Source organism: Cervus elaphus, chromosome 33 (genome assembly GCF_910594005.1).
Source record: "Cervus elaphus chromosome 33, mCerEla1.1, whole genome shotgun sequence".
NCBI classification, from domain to species: domain Eukaryota; kingdom Metazoa; phylum Chordata; class Mammalia; order Artiodactyla; family Cervidae; genus Cervus; species Cervus elaphus.
In genome coordinates, this window is record NC_057847.1 from 24,354,988 (window position 1) to 24,379,695 (window position 24,708).

The 24,708-nt window shown below is 35.4% G+C and overlaps 1 protein-coding gene across 3 annotated transcripts in view; it reads left to right on the forward strand.

Moving 5' to 3' along the window:
- Positions 1 to 24,708, forward strand: part of LNPK (lunapark, ER junction formation factor) — an 87,439-nt gene that overhangs the window by 11,781 nt on the left and 50,950 nt on the right. For all 3 annotated transcript variants that reach the window (XM_043894140.1, XM_043894142.1, XM_043894141.1), the window contains 2 exons: positions 10,090 to 10,148; positions 13,995 to 14,035. In XM_043894140.1, coding sequence (XP_043750075.1) covers positions 10,090 to 10,148; positions 13,995 to 14,035 — 100 coding nt within the window. The remainder of the gene's footprint in view (positions 1 to 10,089; positions 10,149 to 13,994; positions 14,036 to 24,708) is intronic.

The following is a 24,708-nucleotide window of genomic DNA, read 5'->3' on the forward strand; positions in this document are numbered from 1 at the left end:
AGCAACCTGAGAGGGAATGTGGTAAATAGAAAGAAGACTCACCACAGGACATTTTCTTTTGCGTGTAATGTGAGCTGTTGCCCAAGCTTACCCCTGGGCTGTTTTTCATTGGAAACTTTTTTTTTTTTTGAGGTTTTTTTTCCCTTTGGAAACTTTTTTTTTTTTTGAGGTCTTAGCCAGGTTTTGCTTAAAGAAATGGAGGCAGAAGAAGCAATAAAATACTTTGCTTCACTCTCATCACTGTCTACATTGTTAAAGTTTAGACATCTACCTCATAACTACAAGAAGTGACTGCTGTCTCTGCATTCCAAGTTTCCCAAATGCTTTTACTGGCAGAGAAGTTATAGATTTAGGACTGAGCATATATTGCCTAATCATAACTATTCCAAAATTATCTTTTATGATAGAATATCAGTACTCAAGATTTTATTATGTCTTCTTTTTAGGATGTAATATGGAGGAACTTGGTGAGATTCCAATCTATTGTTTTTCTGTTTTTCAGATTTGATAATATATTTATATTTTTCTGATCTCTCCAACTGTTACTAAAACTGAAATTATGGTGAACTGATTTCATAGGAATTATTAAGACTGCATGCTCCATAGTGAGGGAAGTTCTGGGTTACAATTAAATTTTTATATTTCTGCATTATGCTGGCTGATAAATGCATTACTTTGGGAGCTGGCTCATTTTTTGGGTGAACAACCATAAAGTTCATCTCTATCCTTAACTAACTCTTGGAGCAATCTTATAAACTTTTATTTCTGGATACCTTATTCTTACAAGTTATACGTTTCTAGAAATTCCATTCAAAGATCATTTCAGAGACCAATTAGCATAAAATATTGACTTCCCCATAGGATTTAACCATGTTTTCTTACCTTGTATGTGTGTTTTCCTCTTAAAATGAGTTTATGAGGGGGAGAATTTAAGCAAAGTAACTGAGGCAGGTGGTTTTGTTCTGTTTCATATGTTTTCTTACTTTTCTGCTTGAAAGCTGTTTGAGGATAGAGCTTTGATCTTATATTGATACAATTTTTATGCCTCTTTCCCACTTTCTCTTCTCCCAACCAGCTTGTGATATGTATTTCCTCAATCCCTCTAGATAGCTAATGGACATAATTTGTAGCCTTTTGAGGAAAGTTAAAAGTTTGTTTCATGGACTCTAATAATAAAGTATCAAGTATAATAAAGTATCTCTCATCAACTATAGTTGTAAAGAAGAAGGTATCTGAACATCTCTTGATATTTACTCAAGGAGACTACTTAGTTTTTGTAGGTAAGAAAATAGTTTTGCAAGCATCCCTTTTATAATATTGATAGCTATTAAAACATAGATATTCACTTGATATAAATTTGTATTTAAAGAATTATGTACTGAGACATAATTGAGACAAATCCTGTTCTTGGATAGGGAGATTCAGTATTGTAATGAGATTGGTTCTCCCTAAATTAATCTAAAAATGTGTAATCACAATAAAAATACTAATGATACTTTAAAAATCTTGGTACACTTATTCCATAATTTTTAATGGAAAAATAAGCACATAAGAATGTCTTGGAAAATCTAGAAAAGGAGTAGAGGTCTACCAGGCTTCAGATGCATTATAAAATTTCATTAAGTAAAAGTTTGGTCTAAATAGAGACACAGACCAAAGGAAGAGAGACACAAGAATCCAGAAATAAATCTCCAAAGGAATTTTTATTGCATATGGATTTTATACATGATAAAGATAACATTTGAACTCATTGGGGGAAAATGGTGTTGAGTTATATCTCCCTTTCCATTATAAAATAAAATTAAAAAAATAAAGCTTGTATATATATGGAATTTAGAAAGATGGTAACAATGACCCTATATATGAGACAGCAAAAGAGACACAGATAAAAAGAACAGCCTTTGGACTCTGTGGGAGAAGTCGAGGGTGGGATGATTTGAAAGAATAGCATTGAAACATGTATATTACCATGTGTGAAATAGATGACCTGTCCAAGTTCGGTGTATGAAACAGGGCACTCAAAGCTGGGCACTGGGACAACCCAGAGGGATGGGATGGGGAGGGAGGGGGGAAGGGAGTTTGGGACTGGGGGACACATGTACACCCATGGCTGATTCATGTCAATGTATGGCAAAAACCACCTCAATATTGTAATTAGTCTCCAATTAAATTGATTAATTAAAAAATAATTCTACTCAACATTGTGTAATAAAAATTATTTTCTTAAAAAAATAAAGCTTGTTCATTATACCAAAATAAATTATTTTCATTTGTCTGAATGTGAAAATAATTTTTGCTAAAGCCTTTGATGATTAAATAAACTGACAAAATAGTCAGTTGAGTTCAGTTCAGTCGCTCAGTCGTGTCCAACTCTTTGCGACCCCATGAGTCACAGCACGCCAGGCCTCCCTGTCCATCACCAACTCCCGGAGTTTACCCAAACTCATGCCTATCGAGTCGGTGATGCCATCCAGCCATCTCATCCTCTGTTGTCCCCTTCTCCTCCTGCCCCCAATCCCTCCCAGCATCAGGGTCTTTTCCAGTGAGTTAACTCTTCGCATGAGGTGGCCAAAATATTGGAGTTTCAACTTCAGCATCAGTCCTTCCAATGAACACCCAGGACTGATCTCCTTTAGGATGGACTGGCTGGATCTCCTTGCAGTCCAAGGGACTCTCAAGAGTCTTCTCCAACACCACAGTTCAAAAGCATCAATTTTTTGGTGCTCAGCTTTCTGCACAGTCCAACTCTCACATTCATACATGACCACTGGAAAAACTATAGCCTTGATTAGTTATATATACCGAGACCTGTATTTTTTCACTTTTAGCTTTATGTATTGCTAAGTCTCATCTTAAAACGTTTCAATAAATTGGATGGGTTTTATGTAGTTGTTAGAAAGCACTTAAATTTGGCAGAAAGGTCCAAATAAGTAAAAACTCCTTTGTATATGATGATTGCTGAAAAATCATCAGAGATTATGGAATGTTAATCCTTCAGTAAAAATGAGGAAGGTTTATGTTGCTAAGTTTTAGACATTCTGATGCATTTAACTTTTATCATTTTTAACTTTAATACAATAAAAACACTTAATATGAAGGATTTAAAATGTTTACTGAATCTAGGATATAATTCTGTTTTATTGAAACTCCAATTTTTCATGTTAGAGCACCTTTATAAATTTACAGTGCAAGTCACTGATAATATTCAACAGAAAATCATGCTGACTGACTTTTCAAATAACATCAAGTTCATTCAGAAAGGAATAACAGAAATAATTTAATGAATGTGAGTTAAGGGTTTTTAGTATGTCTTAGTATTACTATCTTGGAACTGATTGTATATATGAACTTAACTGATTTTCTATACTAATTTTGTATTGAACCATAATAATTGTCTTATTGTTTCTTTTTAAAATTTTACTTTTTGACCCTTTTAATTTTGTATTAGAGTGTAGCTGACTAACAATATAGTGATAGTTTCAGGTGAACAGTTTCTAATAAGTATTTTAGTTGATTCTCTGAGAGTTTACAAGTATGCAATCTTATTATTTGTACATAGCAATAATTTTACCACCTCCTTTTAGATTTTTTGGCTCTTTTCAGATCTTTTTTCCCCTCTTTGCTAATTGTGTTGGCTAATACTTGCAGGACAGTGTTAACTTACAGAGAAAATAATTGTCATCCTTGACTTGTTCTTTGGGAATGTTTCTAATTTCCCCATTGGGCATTATTCTGACTTTTGGTTTGAGACATATATTTTATGTTAAAGAATTTTCTAGCTTTCTGTATTTCATTTAGCTTTTTTTAAGAAACATAATTGAATTTTGTTAAATGCTGTTTCATCATCTATGGAGATAGCCAGATAATTTTTCATCTTACACCTCTATATATGATAGATTATATTAAATACTGAATTCAAATGCTAAAATCTAGGTTTCTAGGAAAATTTCTACTTTCTTAGTTGCAGTCATTTTATGAAAAATTAGAAAGCTTTTCTTTCTTTTTAAATGGTCTGTAACAGTTTAAATAGTATTGGCATTATCTGTCCTTTATAGATTTAGTAGTATTCCATTTGAAATCTTTTTGGCTTAGTGTTTTTTAATAGTGGCGAGCTCTTAAGAACTTTTTAAAATTCAATAGTAGTTAATTTTTTAGGCTTTCTTTCTCTCCCAAGTTTAGTTTTGTTAATCATTCTGCAGTTTTAAAATATATTTGCAGTGTTGTAATAGTAGTAATCACTGGCTCTAGTTGATTTTTAAAATCTTCCTTGTAGCTATGATTGTTGCTTCCTTATTGTTTCTTATTTTGTATATTTATAATTCTTTTTTGATTGGATTGTTTTTATTAGCTATTTTATTCCAAACAACCAGCTTAAAAAATGACTTCTTTTTATTAATTATTTTTTCACACTTAGATTTACTTTATTCTTGTAACTCAAAATTGATGCTTTAATATATTTATTTTCATTCTTACTTCTTAAAACAATACACAGTGCATATATTTGAGGCCATGGTATTTTCTGACTTTTAGTTTTATCCCACAGGACTTAATATGTAGTGATGTATATTTACTTTGGTTATTTTAAGACATCATTGCATTTTTTTTTAGTTTTTTCTTTTTTAAGTTTTTGTAATTTAAGAGTTATTTCTAGATGGCAGGGTGTGTTTGTATGTTTGGTTTTTTGGCTTTGTTATTATTTCTGTTTTTTTTCCACAATAATAAAAGATATTTATCAGTTTTCACAATCAATAGACAAAAAAATAAAAGATAGTCACAGTTGCAAGCCATAATAGGAACATGATTAATCTAACAGTATAAAATAATTGCAAACAATTTGGAAGATCAAGCAGTGATGTAAGTGAAAGTGTATACATGCACATGTTTTCATCCACCCAGCCAGTCTGTGTCTTTTGGTTGATAACGTTTAATCCATTTACATTTAAGGTAATTATTGATCTGTATGATCCTGTTACCATTTTCTTAATTGTTTTGGATTTATTTTCTGTAGGTCTTTTCCTTCTCTTGTGTTTCCTGCCTGGAGAAGTTCCTTTAGCATTTGTTGTAAAGCTGGTTTGGTGGTGCTGAAATCTCATAACTTTTTTGGAATTGGCTTTTTAAACTCAGCATATTCTTGATATCCACCCAAAATGTTATATTCTTGTGATCCATTCAAAATGTTAAGTATAACAGTAATGCCTTTTTATTGCTGAGTAGCCTTTCATGGCACTAATGTAGCACAGTTTGTTAGTCATATACTTGTTGAAGGACAGTTGGATGTTTTCTAGTTTTTGGCTCTTACAAATGAGGCTTCCATGAATATATGTGTACAGGTTTTTTCTGAATGTAAGTTTTCATTTCTCTGGTGTATATGCCTGAGTGTAATGTCAGAGGCACATGTAAATACATGTTTACTTTTATAAGAAATTGCTGAACTTTTTTTTCAGAGTGTGTGTGTGTGTATTCAGTCGCTCAGTTGTGTCCGACTCTTTACAATTCCATGGACTGTAGCCCGCTGGGTTCCTCTGTCCATGGAATTCTTCAGGCAAGGATGCTGAAGTGAGTTGCCATTCCCTTCTCTAGGGTATCTTCCCAACCCAGGGACTGAATCTGGGTCTCCTGCATTGCAGGCAGATTCTTTTCCATCTGAGCCAACAGGTTTTTTTTTTTTTTTTCCAGAGTGGAGGTACCTTTTTACACTTCCACTATAATGTTTAAGTGATCTAGTTTCTCTGCATCCTTGCCAGCATTTGGTATTATCACTATTTTCTAATTTGATCATTCTGATAGGTGTGTATTGATAGATCACTGTGGTTTTAACTTACATTTCCCTGATGGCTGTGATGTTGAACATCTTTTCATGTGTTTATTTTCGATTTGTATTATCTTCTCAGTGAAATGTCTATTCATGTCTGCTGTCTGATTTTCTAATTGAATTATTAGTCTTTTTGCTGTTGAGTTTTGAAAGTTCTTTATATATTTTAGATAGAAGTTTTTTGTTGGATATATGGTTTGTAAATACTTTTTTCCAGTCTGTAGTTTGTCTTTTCATCCTTATAAAGGATTTTTCACAGAGCCAAGTGTGTTATTTACAATTTTCCTTTTATGGATTGTGCTTTTGTTATCAAGAACCCCTCTGTAACAGGCTCACAGACTTAGGCAATGAGCTTATGTTTGACAGGGGGAAGGATGGGGAGGGATACCTAGGGAGTTTGGGATGGACATGTACACATTGCTATATTTAAAATGGATAACCAACAAGGACCTACTGTATAGCACGTAGAACTCTGCTCAATGTTACGTGGCAGCCTGGATGGGAAGGGTGGATTTGGGGGAGAGTGGATATGTGTATGTGTGTGGTGGAGTCCTTTCACAGTTCACCTGAATGTATCACAACACTGTTAATGGCTATACCTCAATGCAAAATAAAAAGTTTAAAAAAAAACCTCCCCTGTAGCTGTAGGTCTTGAAGATTTTCTTCTTTATTTGCTGTACTTTTTTCCTTCTAACATTTTACATTTGAGTTCATAACCCATTTTGAGCCTGTTTTTAAATATAAGATGTGAGGTTACATTGAGATCCTGTCTGTCGCTTTCTTTCTTTGCCTGTGGATGCCCATTGCTTCAGCTGTATTTGTTGGAAAGAAGCTTCATCCTTTTTAATGCTATAAAATGACCTTTTTCTAGTTTAAAGCTTTGTTTGGTTGGGGGAGGTAGTCTTGAATTTAATTTTGTATCATATTATGATCAAACCTTATTTTGTGTGTATTTGCCTACTATATTTTTTGTCCATTGTTTTATTTTCAACCTTCAAAAAACTTAGTTTTAGGTGTCAGTTTACGTTATAGGGTTGTTTTTTATTTTATGATATAGCCTGAAAGTCGTTTTCTTTCGCTCTGGTGAGCTTAGCTCATTTACATTCATTTAAATGAAAGATGTTGGTCTAAGTTTTGAAACATAATTTTCTATTTTGATTTTGGTTTTTATAACTTAGAAACAAAATATCTAGGTATGTGGTATGTTTACCTTTCGTCCAGTTATTTGTAAGAGGTTTATGTGAGAGTATGGGAGAAGGCGATGGCACCCCACTCCAGTCCCCTTGCCTGGAAAATCCCACGGACGGAGGAGCCTGGTAGGCTGCAGTCCATGGGGTTGCGAAGAGTCAGACACGACTGAGCAACTTCACTTTCACTTTTTACTTTTATGCATTGGAGAAGGAAATGGCAACCCACTGCAGTTTTCTTGCCTGGAGAATCCCAGGGATGGGGTCGCACAGAGTCAGACACGACTGAAGTGACTTAGCAGCAGCAGTAGCAGTATGTGAGAGTATAGAGGCAAATCTTCCTACATTTTAGGCTATCTGTAATTTTCCTTATGATCCAGGGTTTAGTATGTTAGTTTATTCAGCTTTTATTTGTCTCTGGCTAATAAGGTTAGGCAACTGTATATAAAATTTTTCATAATACAAAACTCTGCCCTGCTGCCATAGAAACAGAGTATTCTTTGTATATAGGGCATTTATGAGTGATTTCTCTTTAAGCCCTGATTTTTCTGTTTCATTGTTGGAACCAAACTGGGGAATTTCTGCCTGCAGCATGTGTATCTTGTTCTCACTGTAATAAACAGGAGTTCTAACCTTTACACTTTGAGAAGTTTATCTTCCTGTCTTTTAGTGAGATAAGCAGTTTTCCTTCTCTGCTTTTATTCTTTTGAGCCCCTGCATGATCTCTATTGTTTTGGGGAACTCTTTCACGTATTTTGAGAGATGAGTTTTAGCTTATCTTAATTTTATCAGAAAATGAATTTGTGTTTTTGTTTTTGTTTCCCTGCTGTTGTGGATGATTTCCAAGAAGAGAAGGGGGAAATGGAGACTATGCCACTATTCTACAAGTAGGAGTCGGTAGAAATATCCTTAATATCTTGACAAACATGTTACTGTATTGTCATAAATTATGTTTAATTATTGGGAGAACAACATCTTTGTTGGGATAACTAGAACACATATTCCTGAAGTACTTTAGTTCTTTTCCTAAATTTTATTTTAAAGAATTATCTATTTAAAAGAATTTCATTTAACTCCTTAAAAAATAGCTAACTCTATTACAGTCTGTCTTTTTAAGTCTTGAAGACTTGACACTTAAAAATGTGTATTGTTTGACAGCTCCTTTTCTCCACCAGTTGTTCTGATAAAAACCAAAAGAAGAATTTGTTGTTCAGAAAGGGGTATTAGTAAGTTTTATTGTGAAATAAGGGACTGTATTTTCATTCTTATAACTTTTACACTTTGAAAATTACATATACTTTAACAAATATCTACCATTTAAGAAAATTAATAGGTTTCCTACAGAGTTTTAGTCTTTATCTCTGCAGTTCCTTCTCTTGTTTTCTCCTTATATTTTTGTTTTCACCCCCAAATCATCTGTCAGTTTGCCACTGTTTCAGTGGGTTTCCAGCGGGGAAATACTGTGGGACTTTTCTACTTTGTAGAATATTTGAGGGTTGTCAGTTGTGTGTTTAACCTTTTTTTTCATCTCCCTTCCCTTGATAAAGAAGGCCGATGTCCTTTTTTTTCAGTATGAGGGTAGTTGTCCAAGAACCATGTAGGAATCTGCTGCTGGTTATTTTGGTGTTTTCATGTCATAAAAATGAACTGTCATAATACAAAAAACATGGACAAGTTATCTGTTGCTCTGTAACAAATTGCCCTAGAACTTTAGAGCTTAACAAATGTTTATTCTCTCTTTCAGTTCTTGAGGGGCAGAATGTGGGAGCAGCTTATTAGCTGGATGGTTCTGGCCCAGGGTCTTTTTTCATATATAAATTGCAGTTAAGCTATTGGCTGGGGCTACAATCATCTCAAGGCTTAACTAAGGCTGGAGAATTTACTTCTAAGCTCACGCGTGTAGTTGTTGGCAGGCCTCAGCTCCTTCCTGGCTGTTTGCCAGAGACCTCTGTTCTCATGAAATGGGCTTTTCTATAGAGTTCCCTGAAGGTCTTCATGTCATAGCAGCTGGCTTCTCTCAGAGTGAGTAATCTGAGAGAGAGAAAGATAGCAAGCTGAAGAGGAGGCCTGAGATGGAAACTGTATTTTTATAACCTAATCTTGAAGTGACATACTATGACTTCTGTCATATGCTATTGGTCACAGAGACCAACACTGGTGAGAGAGGGCTACACAAAGTTCAGAGTTGTGAATACCAGGAGACAGAGTTCTCTGGTGATGACCCTGTAGGCTGATTCCTAAGAAGAGCAATGATATATTTCAGAGTGAAGAACTAGTTTTCATACATATTATTTGAATTTACATTTAGATACAATGTATTTCTTTTATAAAATGATGGATAATGTTTGTATACTTATTCTGATATGTTCTATGGAGAAAGGAATTTTGGTTTATTTACATTGAATTTAAGAGATGACCTGGACCAGTCTGTGATTAGGATCATTCTTCGATTTTCTTTTAATTCTCTTAATATCATTTGATGTCTTACTAATGTAAAACCTAAAGAATAACTCACAAAATTTATGAAAGGAGATGTTTAGCTAAATTTACTTGTCAATTATTTATTTGATTGTACTATTTTGGTTTTTTCTCAAGATAGCTTAACTTGTTTGGTAAAGTTCCCTCTAATATTCAATAACGGGGAAGGAGTATCAACTTACATTTGTATAATGCTCTGGATTTGTAAAATGTGTTTTTCCTAATGTATAGAAATAGATTTAGGGTTCTTATTTACCTAGTAAGAAGGAATTTTATAATTTGTTCTTAATCTTTTGGAGGATTCATAGATCCCTCTGAGAATGATAAGGGCAATGGTCTCTCCAGAGAAATGCACTTAGGTGCACAAAGGCAATTTCGTAATTTGGAGGGACCGTCGGGAGGTTCATGAATTTTGGATTGAGAATTCCTCCTTTGAAAACACAGGTAGATTTCTGGTGGCTTCTGAAAGGAGTGCTTTTTTATTTTCAAAATACAAAGGAAAACATTGTCTCTGACTGTAATTAGAAATGTGTATTTGTTTTCATTTAATGTGGCTTCTAATTCATGTATCCTAATTATGGTTTTTGTTTCTGATTTTTGCTTCTTGTATAGCATCTGGAGCATAAGAACAGTGCTTATTTTCTTCTTTTCCAAGAGAACAGAAAGAAATAGTAAGTTTAATTTTGAAGTTTTTATAAATACATTAAAAAAACCCATCTTCTATGGTGTGTTGGTTTGTAACTGAATGACAGGTTATGAAATGGTATACTGAAATGACAGTGTGGTAAATATTGAGAAGTTGTTCACTTTAAAGCATCAGAAAGTTTATGAATGATCAAACTGGTTCTATTTTTCAGTTGTGTTATTTCTGTCTTGTCCATTTAGAATTTTTTTTACTCAATACACAAAATAAGTCATTTCTTTAGGTGAAGAGAAATCATACTGCTTATCTTTATAGGAAATTTATGTTATTAGGGGGTAAAATATAGTTAAACATCTTGTGATTTATTCCATTAGTTGCATCTATTCCTTTCAGTCTCACAGTGGTGTGGAATGTATTATTACCAAAACATAAAGCATGGTGCTTTTTATGCATTGATGGTATAATTGTACTAAAGAATACACATATATACTGACTACCATGTTAAGTATTCATCATGATAGTCCCAACACTCAGAAAAGCAATGTTAAAAAAATTAGAACATTTAAAATAGGATATCTCATCATAGCAGAATTTCTTTGTAAAACTAAAAAGTGAAAATGGATCTTCAAAGTAAGTTTCTGAGTGGCTTATTTCTGAAGTAAAGATAGCTATTTACCAGTTGTGAGTTAATTAAATTATGTAATTGCAGCTGATGAAAAAATGTATTTAGGGAAGATGCTTGCTTGGCTAGTAGCCTTTTTAGCAAGAACAATTGGTTGAAGAGTTAAGAACACTGGAAGCAACGTAGTTCATTTAAAAACAAGACAGATGATTTCAAGTGATTGTCAGCTGGCTCTTTTTTTTTTTTTGGCCACACTGTTTGGCTTGTGGGATCAGTTCCCTGATCAGAGACTGAACCTGGAAAGTGAAAGTGCTGTGTCCTAACCACTGGACTGCTAGGGAATTCCCTGTCATTGGTTCTTGATGAGTTGACAGATGTTACTGATACAGCTCAATTGTAGTTTATTTGAGGCGTCAGTACTGAACTTGAAGTGACTAAAGACTTAGCTTCTGTAAACAGTCTGTGTAGAGCATGCTGGGAGAGAATATTTTTAAAGAAGTTGAAAAAGCACTAATTTAATACAACCAGAAGTGGACTCTGCCGAGATTCATTTACAACTGTTGGTGGTAAAAATATGTGTGAAGCAGAAAAAGGCTTAGTGGATTAATTTACAAAGCTCATGAAACTGTAAGGTGTTTAAATTCTGTGGTTATTCACTGTGTTACTCAACAGAAGATAGCAATACTTGCAGAGCATATTTGAACTTGTCATGGGTTATTGAACTCATAGTCAATGGGGAACTTCATTTGCTTTCACAGACTTAATCATCATCAGTTATGTGATCTTTTATCAGAAATAGAAGTGGGGGTACTTCCCTGGTAGCCCAGTGGTTAAGAATCTGCCTTGTAATGCCTTGTAATGCAAGGGGTGCAGGTTCAATCCCTAGTTGGGAAACTAAGATCCTGTTTGCCATGGAGCAATTAAGCCCATGCACTGCAACTAGGGAGTTGTGTGCCTCAAAAAAGGATCCTGCATGATGCAATGAAGATCCTGCGTGCCACAACTAAGACCTGACACAGTCAAATAAATAAAAGAAATAGAAGCAGTTGGATGGATTAGTAATAGTAGTAAAGTTTTATTATGATATTTTGAGCTCAGCCAGGACTGACATGTTTCTGAGGCAGACTGCCTTCAATCACTGTGAATGAACTGGCTTTGGAAATTAGGTCTTGTAGACTTGATAATGGTTCTTAATGAACTCAGCCTAAGATTGCAAGGTGAAACAATCCTCATATGTGAAACCTACAGTGCTATAAAGTGATTTAGAAAGCAAATAACAATTTAATGACAAAAAGTACTTTTTTAAAAAGTGCTATGAAAAGTTAAGAAGCAAGATCTCCATTCCCACACAGATTTGTAACAGATAGGTTATATGAGCTCAAACTGCAGTTCCAGCAGTGTTTTTCACACCTCATGCAAGTACAAAGAAAATTTCCATATTTCAAAATCCATTTAACTGAAAGTGATTAATTTGCAGTGACATAATAAAGACAAATATCAAGAGAAGGATCTAAAGAATTTTATAAATGCCTTTCACACAGTGAATATGCTCAATTAAAATCATGTGGTTATTGATTAATTTAAATATTTAGCAGCACCTATCTGTGTGAAAAAGTTTTTTTTTTGTTTGGTGAAAAAGTTTTCAAAAATAAAATGTGTGAAAAACTACAGATAAACTAACAGATTGACTTTTGCAATCAGTTTTGGTGGTAGGGGATACTAATTTTGAATCTCAATTAAGTGAAATGTTATCCCCCACCTACCTCCTAAAATTTTTCTTTTCATTGGTAGACCTGCGTTATGAACAATTGACCACAACAATTATTATTATATTTGAATTTTGTCATTAAAAGTTTTGTGGAAATTCATTTACTATTTTGCTTTAAACCAATTTAACTTTGGCTTTTGGCCCATAAAGCCATTTGTTGTCTGGCCCTTTATAGAAAAAGTCTGCTCATCTCTGCATTAGAGGCTAAATATTTGGCTTGGTCTTATCTGAGTAAAGATGATTGTTCTCTTTAAAGATGTCAGCAGTTCTTTTCTCCTTTCAGTAATAAATCAGCTATAACATTAAAGACTACTTAATACATTTTGGAAAAAATATAGTAAAATCATCTTTTCTGAAGTTTATATTTCTTTGAATTTTTATGTAAATAATATTATTTGAATTGATATTTAGATGTTTGCTACTCCAAAACTTCAATGAAGAGATAATTTTGTAAGTAAATTTAATGAAAAATTAAGAACAATTATTTAAATTCTATTTGGTAAAAGTTTTAAAAATCTAGTTTTTAATTGAAGGATAATTGCTTTACAGAATTTCGTTGTTTTCTGTCAAACCTCAACCTAAATCAGCCATAGCTATACATATATCCCCTCCCTTCTGAACCTCCCTCCCATCTCCCTCCCCATCCCACCCCTCTAGGTTGATACAGAGCCCTGTTTGAGTTTCCTGAGCCATACAGCAAATTCCTGTTGGCTATCTATTTTGCATATGGTGGTAAAATGTTTAAATCAAGTTTTATGTCTCTTCTTTCTTGCTGAGATAGTACTCCTATTTATGCTAGTTCAATATTTCTAGAGAAAAACTAGAAACCTAAAATAAATTTGTAAAGCAGATACTGATGTTCATAAATTACGTAAATTATATACTTTGAAATGATTCTTTATGTTTTACCAGTGCAACCTAACTAAGCATGCAAATCTTGGGAAAGTTTAATTTTGAAAAGTAATTAGTAACATCTTTCTTTCCAAGTCCCTCCTCAGGTGTAATACTGTAGGTTTTCAAAGGTTTTCTTTTTACTGCTCATTTTCTTGAAGATCAAATAGCTTAATAAAATGTTCTTTCCTTATAAATAAAGAGAACATTTTTATTACCAATGTATAAAAAGAGAATCAGTTTTAATTTTGTAAATTAACATGGGTGGAATGTTGAAAGGAAGGAGAAATTATAAAAAGTGATGTGTCTGAAAATATTTAAAAATACATATTTTTTTACATTTGGGAAAAGTGTTTTATCCTATGTAAAGTCCATTTATTTCCAGCTGAGCTTGTAGTATATAATATAGGCAAATATATAAAATATATGTGGGTAAAGATGAGATAACTTCTGTCAGTACACATCAATGAGAAATCCTAAAATGAGAACGTTTTCTTGCAGTTGCTTAATGTATATCATTTGACATGATTTTTTTCTTGTATCTTAAGCATCTTAGTATCTGATTTACTTTTGGTTTAAATCTTGTTTTCTAGATGAAGCATTGGATGATTTAAAATCCCAGAAGAAAAAAATAGTAAGTTAACTTTTATTTAAGTTAATTTGTATAAAGCTAATAAATTAAGGACTGAATAATTAATGTTTATATGCTGTAAGTAATGACTCTCTAAGGAACACATATGCTTTTAAATAGCAATTTAATGGTGAAGCTAAATTATGAATATTTTTGCTAGTAAATAATGATTGACAGGAAGAAGTAGTTAGATGGACTTATGAGCTTCTGAGAGTCCATGTCAGTTGGAAACTGAGAAGTTAGTAAATGAATTATTTTGGAGCACTAAATGAGCAGAGGGGTAAAAAGGTGAGTATCTAGTTTTATTATTGGGGCCAAAAAAGGACCAAACATCATATGTCAGTTCTCAGATTTTTTTGACATAGTAAGACTAAGAGAGAGGGGAATCAAGAGGATTGGCTATAAAAGAAATTTAACAGTGAAAAAAGAAAAATAACCCTAAAGAAAAGGTGGGGGTGGGGAAGAGAATATTTCTTATTTGATTTCTTCCATTGTCTATCAGCAGTTCTAATTATATGGGCATCTTTTGTGGGGCCAGTTAAATGCATCCTTCAGATGACTTGGAAAGATGAGGACCAAGAGAGAAGAAGGACTTCAGATATTTAGAGATTGATATTTAGTAGTTTTACTAAGTGAATTGAACTTGGTGTTTGACTTGAATTTACATATACTTTTTTCACATAATTATTTTTGAAATATAAAAATGATAGTTGACAGGAGTATCATGTTATATGGAAACTTATTTAGTGATATTTAATCATATGCAAAGTCAGTTTAATGTAGTTTAGTCTAACATCCCATCTGAGCTATTTAAAATCCTAAAAGCTGACGCTATTAAAGTGCTGCATTCAATACGCCAGCAAATTTGGAAAACTCAGCAGTGGTCACAGTACTGGAAAAGGTCCTTTTTCATTCCAATCCCAAGAAGGACAGTGCCAAAGAATGTTCAAACTACCATACAGTTGCACTTTTTTCACATGCTTGCAAGATAATGCTCAAAATCCCTCAGGCTAGACTTCAGCAGTATGTCAACCGAGAACTTGCAGTTGTACAAGCTGGATTTAGAAAAGGCAGAAGAACCAGCAATCAAATCTACAGCATCCGTTGGATCATAGAGAAAGCAAAGTAATTTTAGAAGAGCATCTATTTCTGCGTCATTGACTTTGCTAAAGCCTTTGACTGTGTGGATCACAACAAACTGTGGAAAATTCTTAAAGAGATAGGAGTACCAGACCACCTTACCTGCCTCCTGAGAAACCTGTATGCAGGTCAAGAAGCAATAGTTAGAACTGACTGGTTCAGAATTGGGAAAGGAGTAAGACAGGCTGTATATTGTCACCCTCCTTATTTAACTTATATGCAGAGTACATCATGTGAAATGCTGGGCTGGATAAATCAGAAGTTGGAATCAAGATTGCCAGGAGAAATATCAGCAGCATCAGATATGCAGATGATACCACTCTAATGGCAGAAGTTTAAGAAGAACTAAAGACCATCTTGATGAGGATGAAAGAGGTGAGTAACAAAGGTGGCTTGAAACTCAACGTTGAGAAAAGTTAAGATCATGGCATCTGGTCCCATCACTTCACGGTAAATAAAAGGGGAGAAAGTGGAAGCAGTAACAAATTTTATTTTCTTGAGCTCCAAAATCACCGTGGATGGTGACTTCAGCCATGAAATTAAAAAATGCTTGCTCCTTGGAAGAAAAGCTGTGACAAACCTAGATAGCCTGTTAAGGAGCAGAGACATAACTTTGCTGACAAAGGTCTGTATAGTAAAAGCTATGGTTTTTCTAGTAGTCACGTACTGATGTGAGAGTTGGACCAAAAAGAGGACTGAGCACTGAAAAATTGATGCTTTCAAACTGTTGCTGAAGAAGACTCTTGAGAGTCCCTTAAACTGCAAGGAGACCAAACCAGTCAATTCTAAAGGAAATCAACCCTAAATATTCATTGAAAGGACTGAGGCTGAAGCCGAAGCTCCAATACTTTGGCCGCCTGATACGAAGAACCGACTCATTGGAGAAGACCCTGACTGAGGGAAAGATTGAAGGCAAAAGGAGAAGAGAGAGGGTGTCAGAGGAGAAGATGGTTGGATGATATCACTGACTCAATGGACATGAATTTTAGCAAACTCAGGGAGATAGTGGATGACAGAGGAGCCTAGAGGAGCCTGGTGTGCTGTAGTCCATGGAGTGGCAAAGAGTCAGATAGTACTTAAGAGACTGAACAACAACAATGTAATAAGTAACAATTATGGGTGAAACTAATAAAAGTTATGAAGGTTAAGATTAATGTTAAAAATTGTTCTGTGAACTGATAAGATACTAGTCAAGGGATTTAAGTACCTGAAAAATAAAGAAGCTTTAATTTTGAAAGGATTCCTTAATCTTTTTTTGTTTGATGTCCCTCAGTATTCTGTGAGGTATTTATCAAAATTGCATTGACATTTTTGATGGTCGTAAATTGAGTTGTAAACATATTCCCATTGTATCTTATTATATTTCTGGCATTTTACATGTTATGGAACAGCCAGAAGTTCAAAATGAGGAAATGCCAACAATTCTCAATAATATAAAAGTTGTGATATGATTGGTTTGGTTTGCTGGTGTGATGAAGAAGATCTGATAGTGTTGATGAAAGCCAAGCCCTACTTGTACCAAAATGGAGAAATACTGATTAACATAGAAAAGGCAAAGAGGAAGACAAAAAAGGAAAAAAGAAAAGTTCCAAGTGATGAGAAGCTGATTCAATGTCAGTGGAATTACATGACTAGAAAACAGAATCTTAGAGAACATATATGATTGGGGAAAAATTCTCAGTAGAGGAACAGAACAGACTTAGAAAATTCTGTGAGAGAGCAAACTAAGCTATTTACTTCTTAAATAGCCCTTGATGGAATTGCAAAATAGAAAATGTGCATCTAGGTCTGCCAGTTGGGAAATTCAGTTCAAAGTTCTATTGTTTTGTATGTATAAATGGTTTATGAGGCATCAGTGTTAAAGAATAGTTTAGAATGGCATTTCTCTTGCAGTATGATTAGAAAAAAATAAGTTGGCTGCACTCTTAAGGGAACACAATTTGCATTGAATTGATTGTTGCAGGTTACAGTACTGTTGCTATTAGGAACTAGTCCCTTGTCTTTAATGCTCAAGCCCTCAACAGAGCTGCTTTGTTTCAGAAGTACTTTATACTTTGTTTAGAACAATGGGTGTTAAAAGGTGAATTTATAAGGAGTACAGTGTTAGCTAATGATTGTACTGGTAATGAGAGGAAAAAGAAGGGACATTGCTTTTCAGCGAAAACAAAATGTAATCAAAACTGATATTGTTCATTGATATTTTACCCTACATTTAAAGCTTTAAATATACTGACATGACAAATAACTATTAGTTTAAAATTACCCAACTCTTAATTCTTTCATTAAAAAAATTAATATAAATTGTATTTACTACTTGATGTTTTATTGAAGGTGGTTTCCTCAGGGATGCATCTCTTTAATCTGGATAGATCTGTAATGTAATTTGTAATTTGAGAACGTGTAATTTGTAACAGTAAACATGAATTATCAATTGATTAAAACATTACTTAGAAAGGAAAATGAGTAAGAACAATCTTTTAAAACAATGTTTTAAATCTAAGAACTTAATATAAGTATTTACTTACTAAAATAAAACTAGGAATTAATCTTTAGTTACCTAAAAAGTCTCCCAAGTCTAGATGTGAACATTTTGCCACTCACATATTTTGTGGTCTTTTTTTTTTTTAAACTTTTAGTTTTAAAAAATATCACTGTTCAACAGATAATCTGTCTCTATCCATGAGCATTCCATTAAAACAGTTCAAAGTCAAAATCCATCAAAACACGAGTCAAAATGACCTCTTTAAGTGGCTTCATGAAAATTCTGTGCTTTTTTCTGAGTAGTACAGGTATTTCTGTGTGGTAAGTCCTTCCTGCCATTTCTCAGGCAATTTATATTTTTCCAAGTCCTGAGGAGAATTGTTTGAAAAATTGGGAACATGGGAAGAAGTATTATAACTCTCTGAGAATTAAAACTTAACAATCACTACAAATGTTACTGGTTCAAAAGAATCTACTGCCAATTGAAAGCAGGAGCTAAAAACTGCTGACATGCTTGCTGCTAAGTCGCTTCAGTCGTGTCCGACTCTGCGTGACCCCTTAGACGGCAGCCCACCAGGCTCCCCCGTCCCTGGGATTCTTCAGGCAAGAACCCTGGAGTGGGCTGCCATTTCCTTCTCTAATGCATGAAAGAGAAAAGTGAAAGTGAAGTCACTCAGTCGTGTCCGACTCTTTGTGACCCTATGGACTGCAGCCCACCAGGCTCCTCTGCCCATGGGATTTTCCAGGCAAGAGTAGCTGTCAGTTAATGTGGACATTTCAGGTAACAGGACAGAAGCACATAGAAGAGAAGTGGCACAATCTACTTAGTCTTGCTTTTGTGGCCGTGTTCGAAGTACGTTTTGGGCCTTGTCTCTTATAATAGTGAGTTATTCTTACGAATTAATGTTAGTAAGTTTATTTATTATTTTTTTAAGGACTTCTTTTGCTTCTACAGTTTATTCCATGGAATGTCACTCACAGTATACTGTAGTATACTCTGTACAGAATCCTGTGCAAAGTGACATTCCATAAAATAAATTTTGGAAGCAAGAGAAGTCTTTAAATTGACAATTTTAGCATATGATTCTGTGTGGGGCTATTAACCACACTAGAAGTTTCAAATGTTACATTTTTATATTACCCAATAATATTTTCTGGCATTTTCCAGTGTTTGAATATTCACTATAGGCTACAGATCTTTGTAAATACTTTAACAGAAGAAATGCAGAGAAGTTAGTGTTATTGTGGACTATGCCTATGTGAAATCAAAAAATAATTTAAAATCTGAATTGTTAAAAAAATATTGATTTCAACAGCAATACTAAAATCAGGGTGAGCAGACAATATTTTCTGGTTCAAAATTGGGAAAGAAGTATGTCAAGGCTGTATATTGTCACCCTGCTTTTTCAGCTTATATGCAGGGTACATCATGTGAAATGTCAGGCTGGATGAAGCTCAACCTGGAATCACGATCCAGAAGAAATATCAATTACCTCAAATAGGCAGATGACACCCACCCTAATGGCAGAAAGCAAAGAGGAACTGAAAAGCCTCTTGATGAAGGTGAAAGAGGAGTGAAAAAACTGGCTTAAAACTCAACATTCAAAAAATGAAGATTGTGGCAACTGGTCTCATCACTTCATGGCAGATAGATCAGGAAACAACGGAAACAGTGAGAGACTTTATTTTCTTGGGCTCCAAAATCACTGCTGATGGTGACCGCAGCCATGAAATTAAAAGATGCTTGCTCCTTGAAATATAAGCTATGACAAACCTAGAAGTGTATTAAAAAGCAGAGACATCAGTTTGCTGACAAAGGTGCATATAGGCAAAGCTATGATTTTTCTAGTGGTCATGTGTGGATGTGAGAGTTGTACCATAAAGAAGGATAAGCGCAGAAGAATTGATACTTTTGAACTGTGGTGCTGGAGAAGACTCTTTAGAGTTCCTTGGACAGCAAGGAGATCAAATCAGTCAATCCTAAAGGAAATCAGCCTGGAATATTCATTGGTAGGACTGATGCTGAAGCTCCGATACTTTGGCCATCTGCTGAGAAGAGCAAACTCATTGGAAAGGACCCTGATGCTGGGAAAGATTGAAGGCAGGAGGAGAAAGGGACGACAGAGGATGAGATAGCTGGATGGTGTCACTGATTCAATGGCCATTAGTTTGAGCAAACTCTGGGAGATGATGAAGGACAGAATCCTGGCATGCTGCAGTCCATGGAGTTGCAAAGAGTCAGTCATGCCTGAGTGACTGAACAACAACAGCAAGACATTATTTTATCAGTTTAAAAATATGTGTTTAAATGGTGAAACATGTACCCTGATGCTGTGAATTGAAGATGTTTTGGGGCACACTCTTAATAATTTGACCAAAGTCAATGCAAAACAGAAGACATTTTTAAAGAAAATGTTATGTATTTATTTTCTGCTGCACTGAATCTTCCTTGCTGTGTGTGCACTTTCTCTAGTTTCAGTGATCAGGGGCTGCTCTTCATTGTGGTGTGTGGGCTTCTCGTTGCAGTAGCTTCTCTTGTTATGTCGCGTGGGCTCTTGGGCATGCAGTCTTCAGTAACTGCAGTTTGTGGGCTTCATTGGTTGTGGTTGCTCTGTAGCATGTGGGATGTCCCAGACCAGGGATCAAACTGGTGTCCCCTGCATTGGCAGGTGGATTCTTAATGAATGGAGCACCAGGGAAGTCCAAAAGACATTTTTCTCTTTTTAAAAATTTTATTTTTTAATATATTTTTGGCTGCGTTGGGTCTTTGTTGCTGTGTGGGCTTTTCTCTAGTTATGGCGAGCCAGGGCTACTCTCCAGTTGCAGTGTGCAGGCTTCTCATTGCAGTGGCTTCTCTTGTTACGGAGCATGGGCTATAAGGCATGTGGGCTCAGTAGTTGTGGCTCCTGGGCTCTAGAACACAGCCTCAGTAGTTGTAGTGCATGGTCTTAGTTGCTCTGAGGCCTGTGGGATCTTCCCGACTCAGGGATAGAATCTGTGTCTCCTGCATTGGTAGGTGGATTCTTTACCACTGAGCCACCAGGGAAACCCCAAAAGATGGTTTTCTACATGTGGAATATTCATTATGAGACAGGGAACAAGAATATTGGATAGGGCAATTAATGCTTTCTGTGTTTTAAAATTTTATTTCAAGAATTATTATTTAAATATTGTAGAATTTTCTCTCAAAATTAAAAAAAATTGACATTTATTTTGTGTTAGTGTTCCCTTCTTTTAGTGTTCTCTGATGAAATTCTATATCAGGTAGAAATAATTTTTATATGTTCTCAAAGTATATAAGCTTGCCAAAATAATGTTGATTCATAATAAGCAATCATGTGTTTATTTTTCTCTTTTTTATATCATGTATTTAAATTTTTGGCTGTGCCGGATCTTTGTTGCTGCCCAGGCTTTTTTCTAGTTGCAGCAAGTGGAGGCTGCTCTCTGCTTGCAGTACGAAGGCTTCTCATTGCTGAGGCTTCTCTTGTTGAGGAGCACAGGCTCGGCCTTTAGTGTTTGTGGTGCACGGGCTCCGTAGTTGCAGCTCCTGGCTCTACAGCCCAGGTTCCGTTCTTACGGTGCACGGGCTTAGCTACCCCGTGGCATGTGGAAGCTTCCCGCACCAGGGATCAAACCCGTATCTCCTGCATTGGTAGGTGGATTCTGTACCACAGGGTATCAGGGATGGGGAAACAGTGACAGACTATTTTTTGGGGCTCCAAAATCACTGCAGATGGTGACTGCAGCCATAAAGTTAAAAGACACTTGCTCCTTGGAAGAAAAGCTATGACCAACCTAGACAGCATATTAAAAAGCAGAAACATTACTTTGCCAACAAAGGTCCATCTAGTCAAAGCTGTGGTTTTTCCAGTGATCATGTATGAATGTGAGAGTTGGACTGTGAAGAAAGCTGTGCACCAAAGACTTGATGCTTTTGAACTGTGGTGTTGGAGAAGACTTTTGAGAGTCCCTTGGACAGCAGGGAGATCCAACCAGTCCATCCTAAAGGAGATCAGACCTGAATATTCATTGGAAGACTGATGTTGAAGCTGAAACTCCAATACTTTGGTCACCTAATGTGAAGAGCTGACTCATTGGAAAAGACCTGATGCTGGGAAAGATTGAAGGCAGGAGGAGAAGGGAACAACAGAGGATGAGATGGTTGGATGGCATCACCGACTCAATGGACATGAGTTTGAATAAACTCCGGGAGTTGGTGATGGACAGGGAGGCCTGGCGTGCTGCAGTCCGTGGGGTCACAAAGAGTCGGACACGACTGAGCGACTGAACTGAACTGAACCAGTGGCTCCCTCTCTATATTAAATAAAAAACTCTGGAACTTTCAATGTAATCATATCACAGAAAAGCAATCCATTCTTTGTTACATCATTCATTATTATCTAAAGTATGTAAAATATTTTGAAGAATACAGAGTAATTTATAATTTCGGGTATTCTGAGAATTCAATTTCTCATTCCTGAGTCCTGGTATTAATATGTTGGGTAGTTGAAAATGTGTTTGAAAACTTGTTTCAGTTCCACTATGAAAAATTGAAGGTAATCTCTGAAGATCGTGTGTTTTGTGTTAGGTACTATTGTAGACTCTCCTATATTATTTAAATTGCACAACAGTATTATGAGAAAGTAGTAGTATTTTTTCAGCTCTACAAAAGGAGAAACTGAGGCTAACAGATTAGTTTAAAGTCTTTCTACAGCTAATTAAGAATGGAGATGTACTTTGAACCTAGGTCTTTTCTGATGCTGTGGTTTCAAGTTTGTATTCTTCCCACTGATCAGATGTCTCCCTATATGAAAGAGATTATTCACTTAAAATGTGGTAGGAATAAATGTGTGAATTAAGCTATTACCTGAAAAAAGATTTTTGATGCAAAGAGCTGACTCATTTGAAAAGACCCTGATGATGCTGGGAAAGATCGAGGGCAGGAGAAGAAGGGGCGACAGAGGATAAGATGGTTGAATGGCATCACCAACTCAATGGACGTGGGTTTGGGTGGACTCCGGGAGTTGATGATGGACAGGGAGGCCCGACGTTCTGCGGTTCATGGGGTCGAAAAGAGTCGGACACGACTGAGCGACTGAACTGAACTGAAGTGCAAAAGAGAATGGATTTGTATTTTTTGCTTTTTAAAATGATTTTAAGGTACTTTACATGTACATAGACATAAACATGAATATTTGCTGAATGATGTACTAGGAGTGACAGTCGTTTGTTAAAGTGGCATTTTAGTTTTTAGTTTTGTGTATTGTTTTATAGATCACAGTTATATCTAATCTTTTTAAACCTAGCTATAGTCTTACTCTCGGAGAAGGCAATGGCACCCCACTCCAGTACTCTTGCCTGGAAAATCCCATGGATGGAGGAGCCTGGTAGGCTGCGGTCCATGGGGTCACTACGAGTCGGACACAACTGAGCGACTTCACTTTCACACATTGGAGAAGGAAATGGCAACCCACTCCAGTGTTCTTGCCTGGAGAATCCCAGGGACGGGGGAGCCTGGTGGGCTGCCATCTATGGGATCACACAGAGTCAGACACGACTGAAGTGACTTAGCAGCAGCAGCATAGTCTTACTCTAGAATTGTGCTGTCCAAATCAGCCACTAGACCCACGTAGCTTTTAAAATTTACGTTATTTGAAGTAGGATAAAGAGGCTTCCTAGGTGGTCCTAGTGGTAAAGAAGCCACCTGCCAGTGCAGAAGATGCTGGAGATGTGGGTTCTATCCCTGGTGAGGAAGAAGATCCCCTGGAGGAGGAGATGGCAACCCATTCCAGTACTCTTGCCTGGAGAATTCCATGGACAGAGGAGCCTGGCGGGCTGCAGTACATGGGGTCCCAAAGAGTTGGACATGACTGAGTGATTGAGTACAAAGTAGAATACAAGCTACAGTTGGGTTCCTTAGTTGTACAAGCAATATTTTAAGTGATCATTTATCACATACTGTATTGTAGCTATTGTATTATGTGCATATAAACCACTTTCATTATTACATATAATTCTGTTGTTATAACTGGTCTGGACTATCAAAAATTAATTTGTAGAGGTCAGGGATTCAGTTCTCTGCTATTTCATGTAGATTATGTTCATTTGGGGATAGATCATATCTTGCCTTCTGTCCCCACTCCCAGTTTTTCCCCAACCCTAAAGAAATAATGTTACAAACATTTTCTTTACATCAGAAATTTAGATGTGCTTGTTTTAAGACTTTATGAAGATTTTGAAATAATTAGAAAAATGTTTTAGTTTCACTAAACCAAGATTAATAAATCATTCATCTAAGCACTTTAACTTCTTAAATATTATATTGAGTTTTTAATGAGAAATCTATTAACTACTATTGTGGCAGCGTATTTTAATTATAGTTTAACTTGGTAAATGTGCTCTGCTTTGCGTTTTAAAATAAATGGCCTTTGTAATAAACATGACATTTAATGAATCTAAGTGGCTGTCAGTGGTCACTGAAAAGGAAGTTCCTCTTCCAGGTTTTGCAAAAGCATTTTCATTCTGTATATTAGCTATCTGTCATAATTATGACTGTCTTGCATTAAAGTAAAACTTTTTCTGATATTGGGCTTTAACTGCTAAGATGATGCTTTACTAGTGATTGCTTTTGAAATTAAACCCACATATTAAGCCATAAAGCGACTTGAGTGCATTGTAAATAAAATGCTATAATAATGAAGTGCTTTAATTATAGTCACTAGTGTGAGCATAGAACTCAGTAAGATTTTTACTTAAATTCTTACTGTGTTCTCTTTTTTTCCCTCTAAAGTTGTTTGAATCTAAGTAAAAAAGGGAGAGCTTCACCTTGTAAAGTCATTTGAGCAAATTCCATGAGAGAGCATGGCTGTTCTCCCAGTTACTGAGTTTTCACTGCATTTTGCAGCAAGCTAATTGCTTCTGCTAATAAATAATCTAAAATCGATGCTGACAGCAGTTAATTGGCACAGAGATTTTATTTTGTAAAGCTCTTGGCTAACGACCTTCTTTAAATTAATAGCATTAAGTGCTATGAGGAAATAAATCTGAGGAATTGC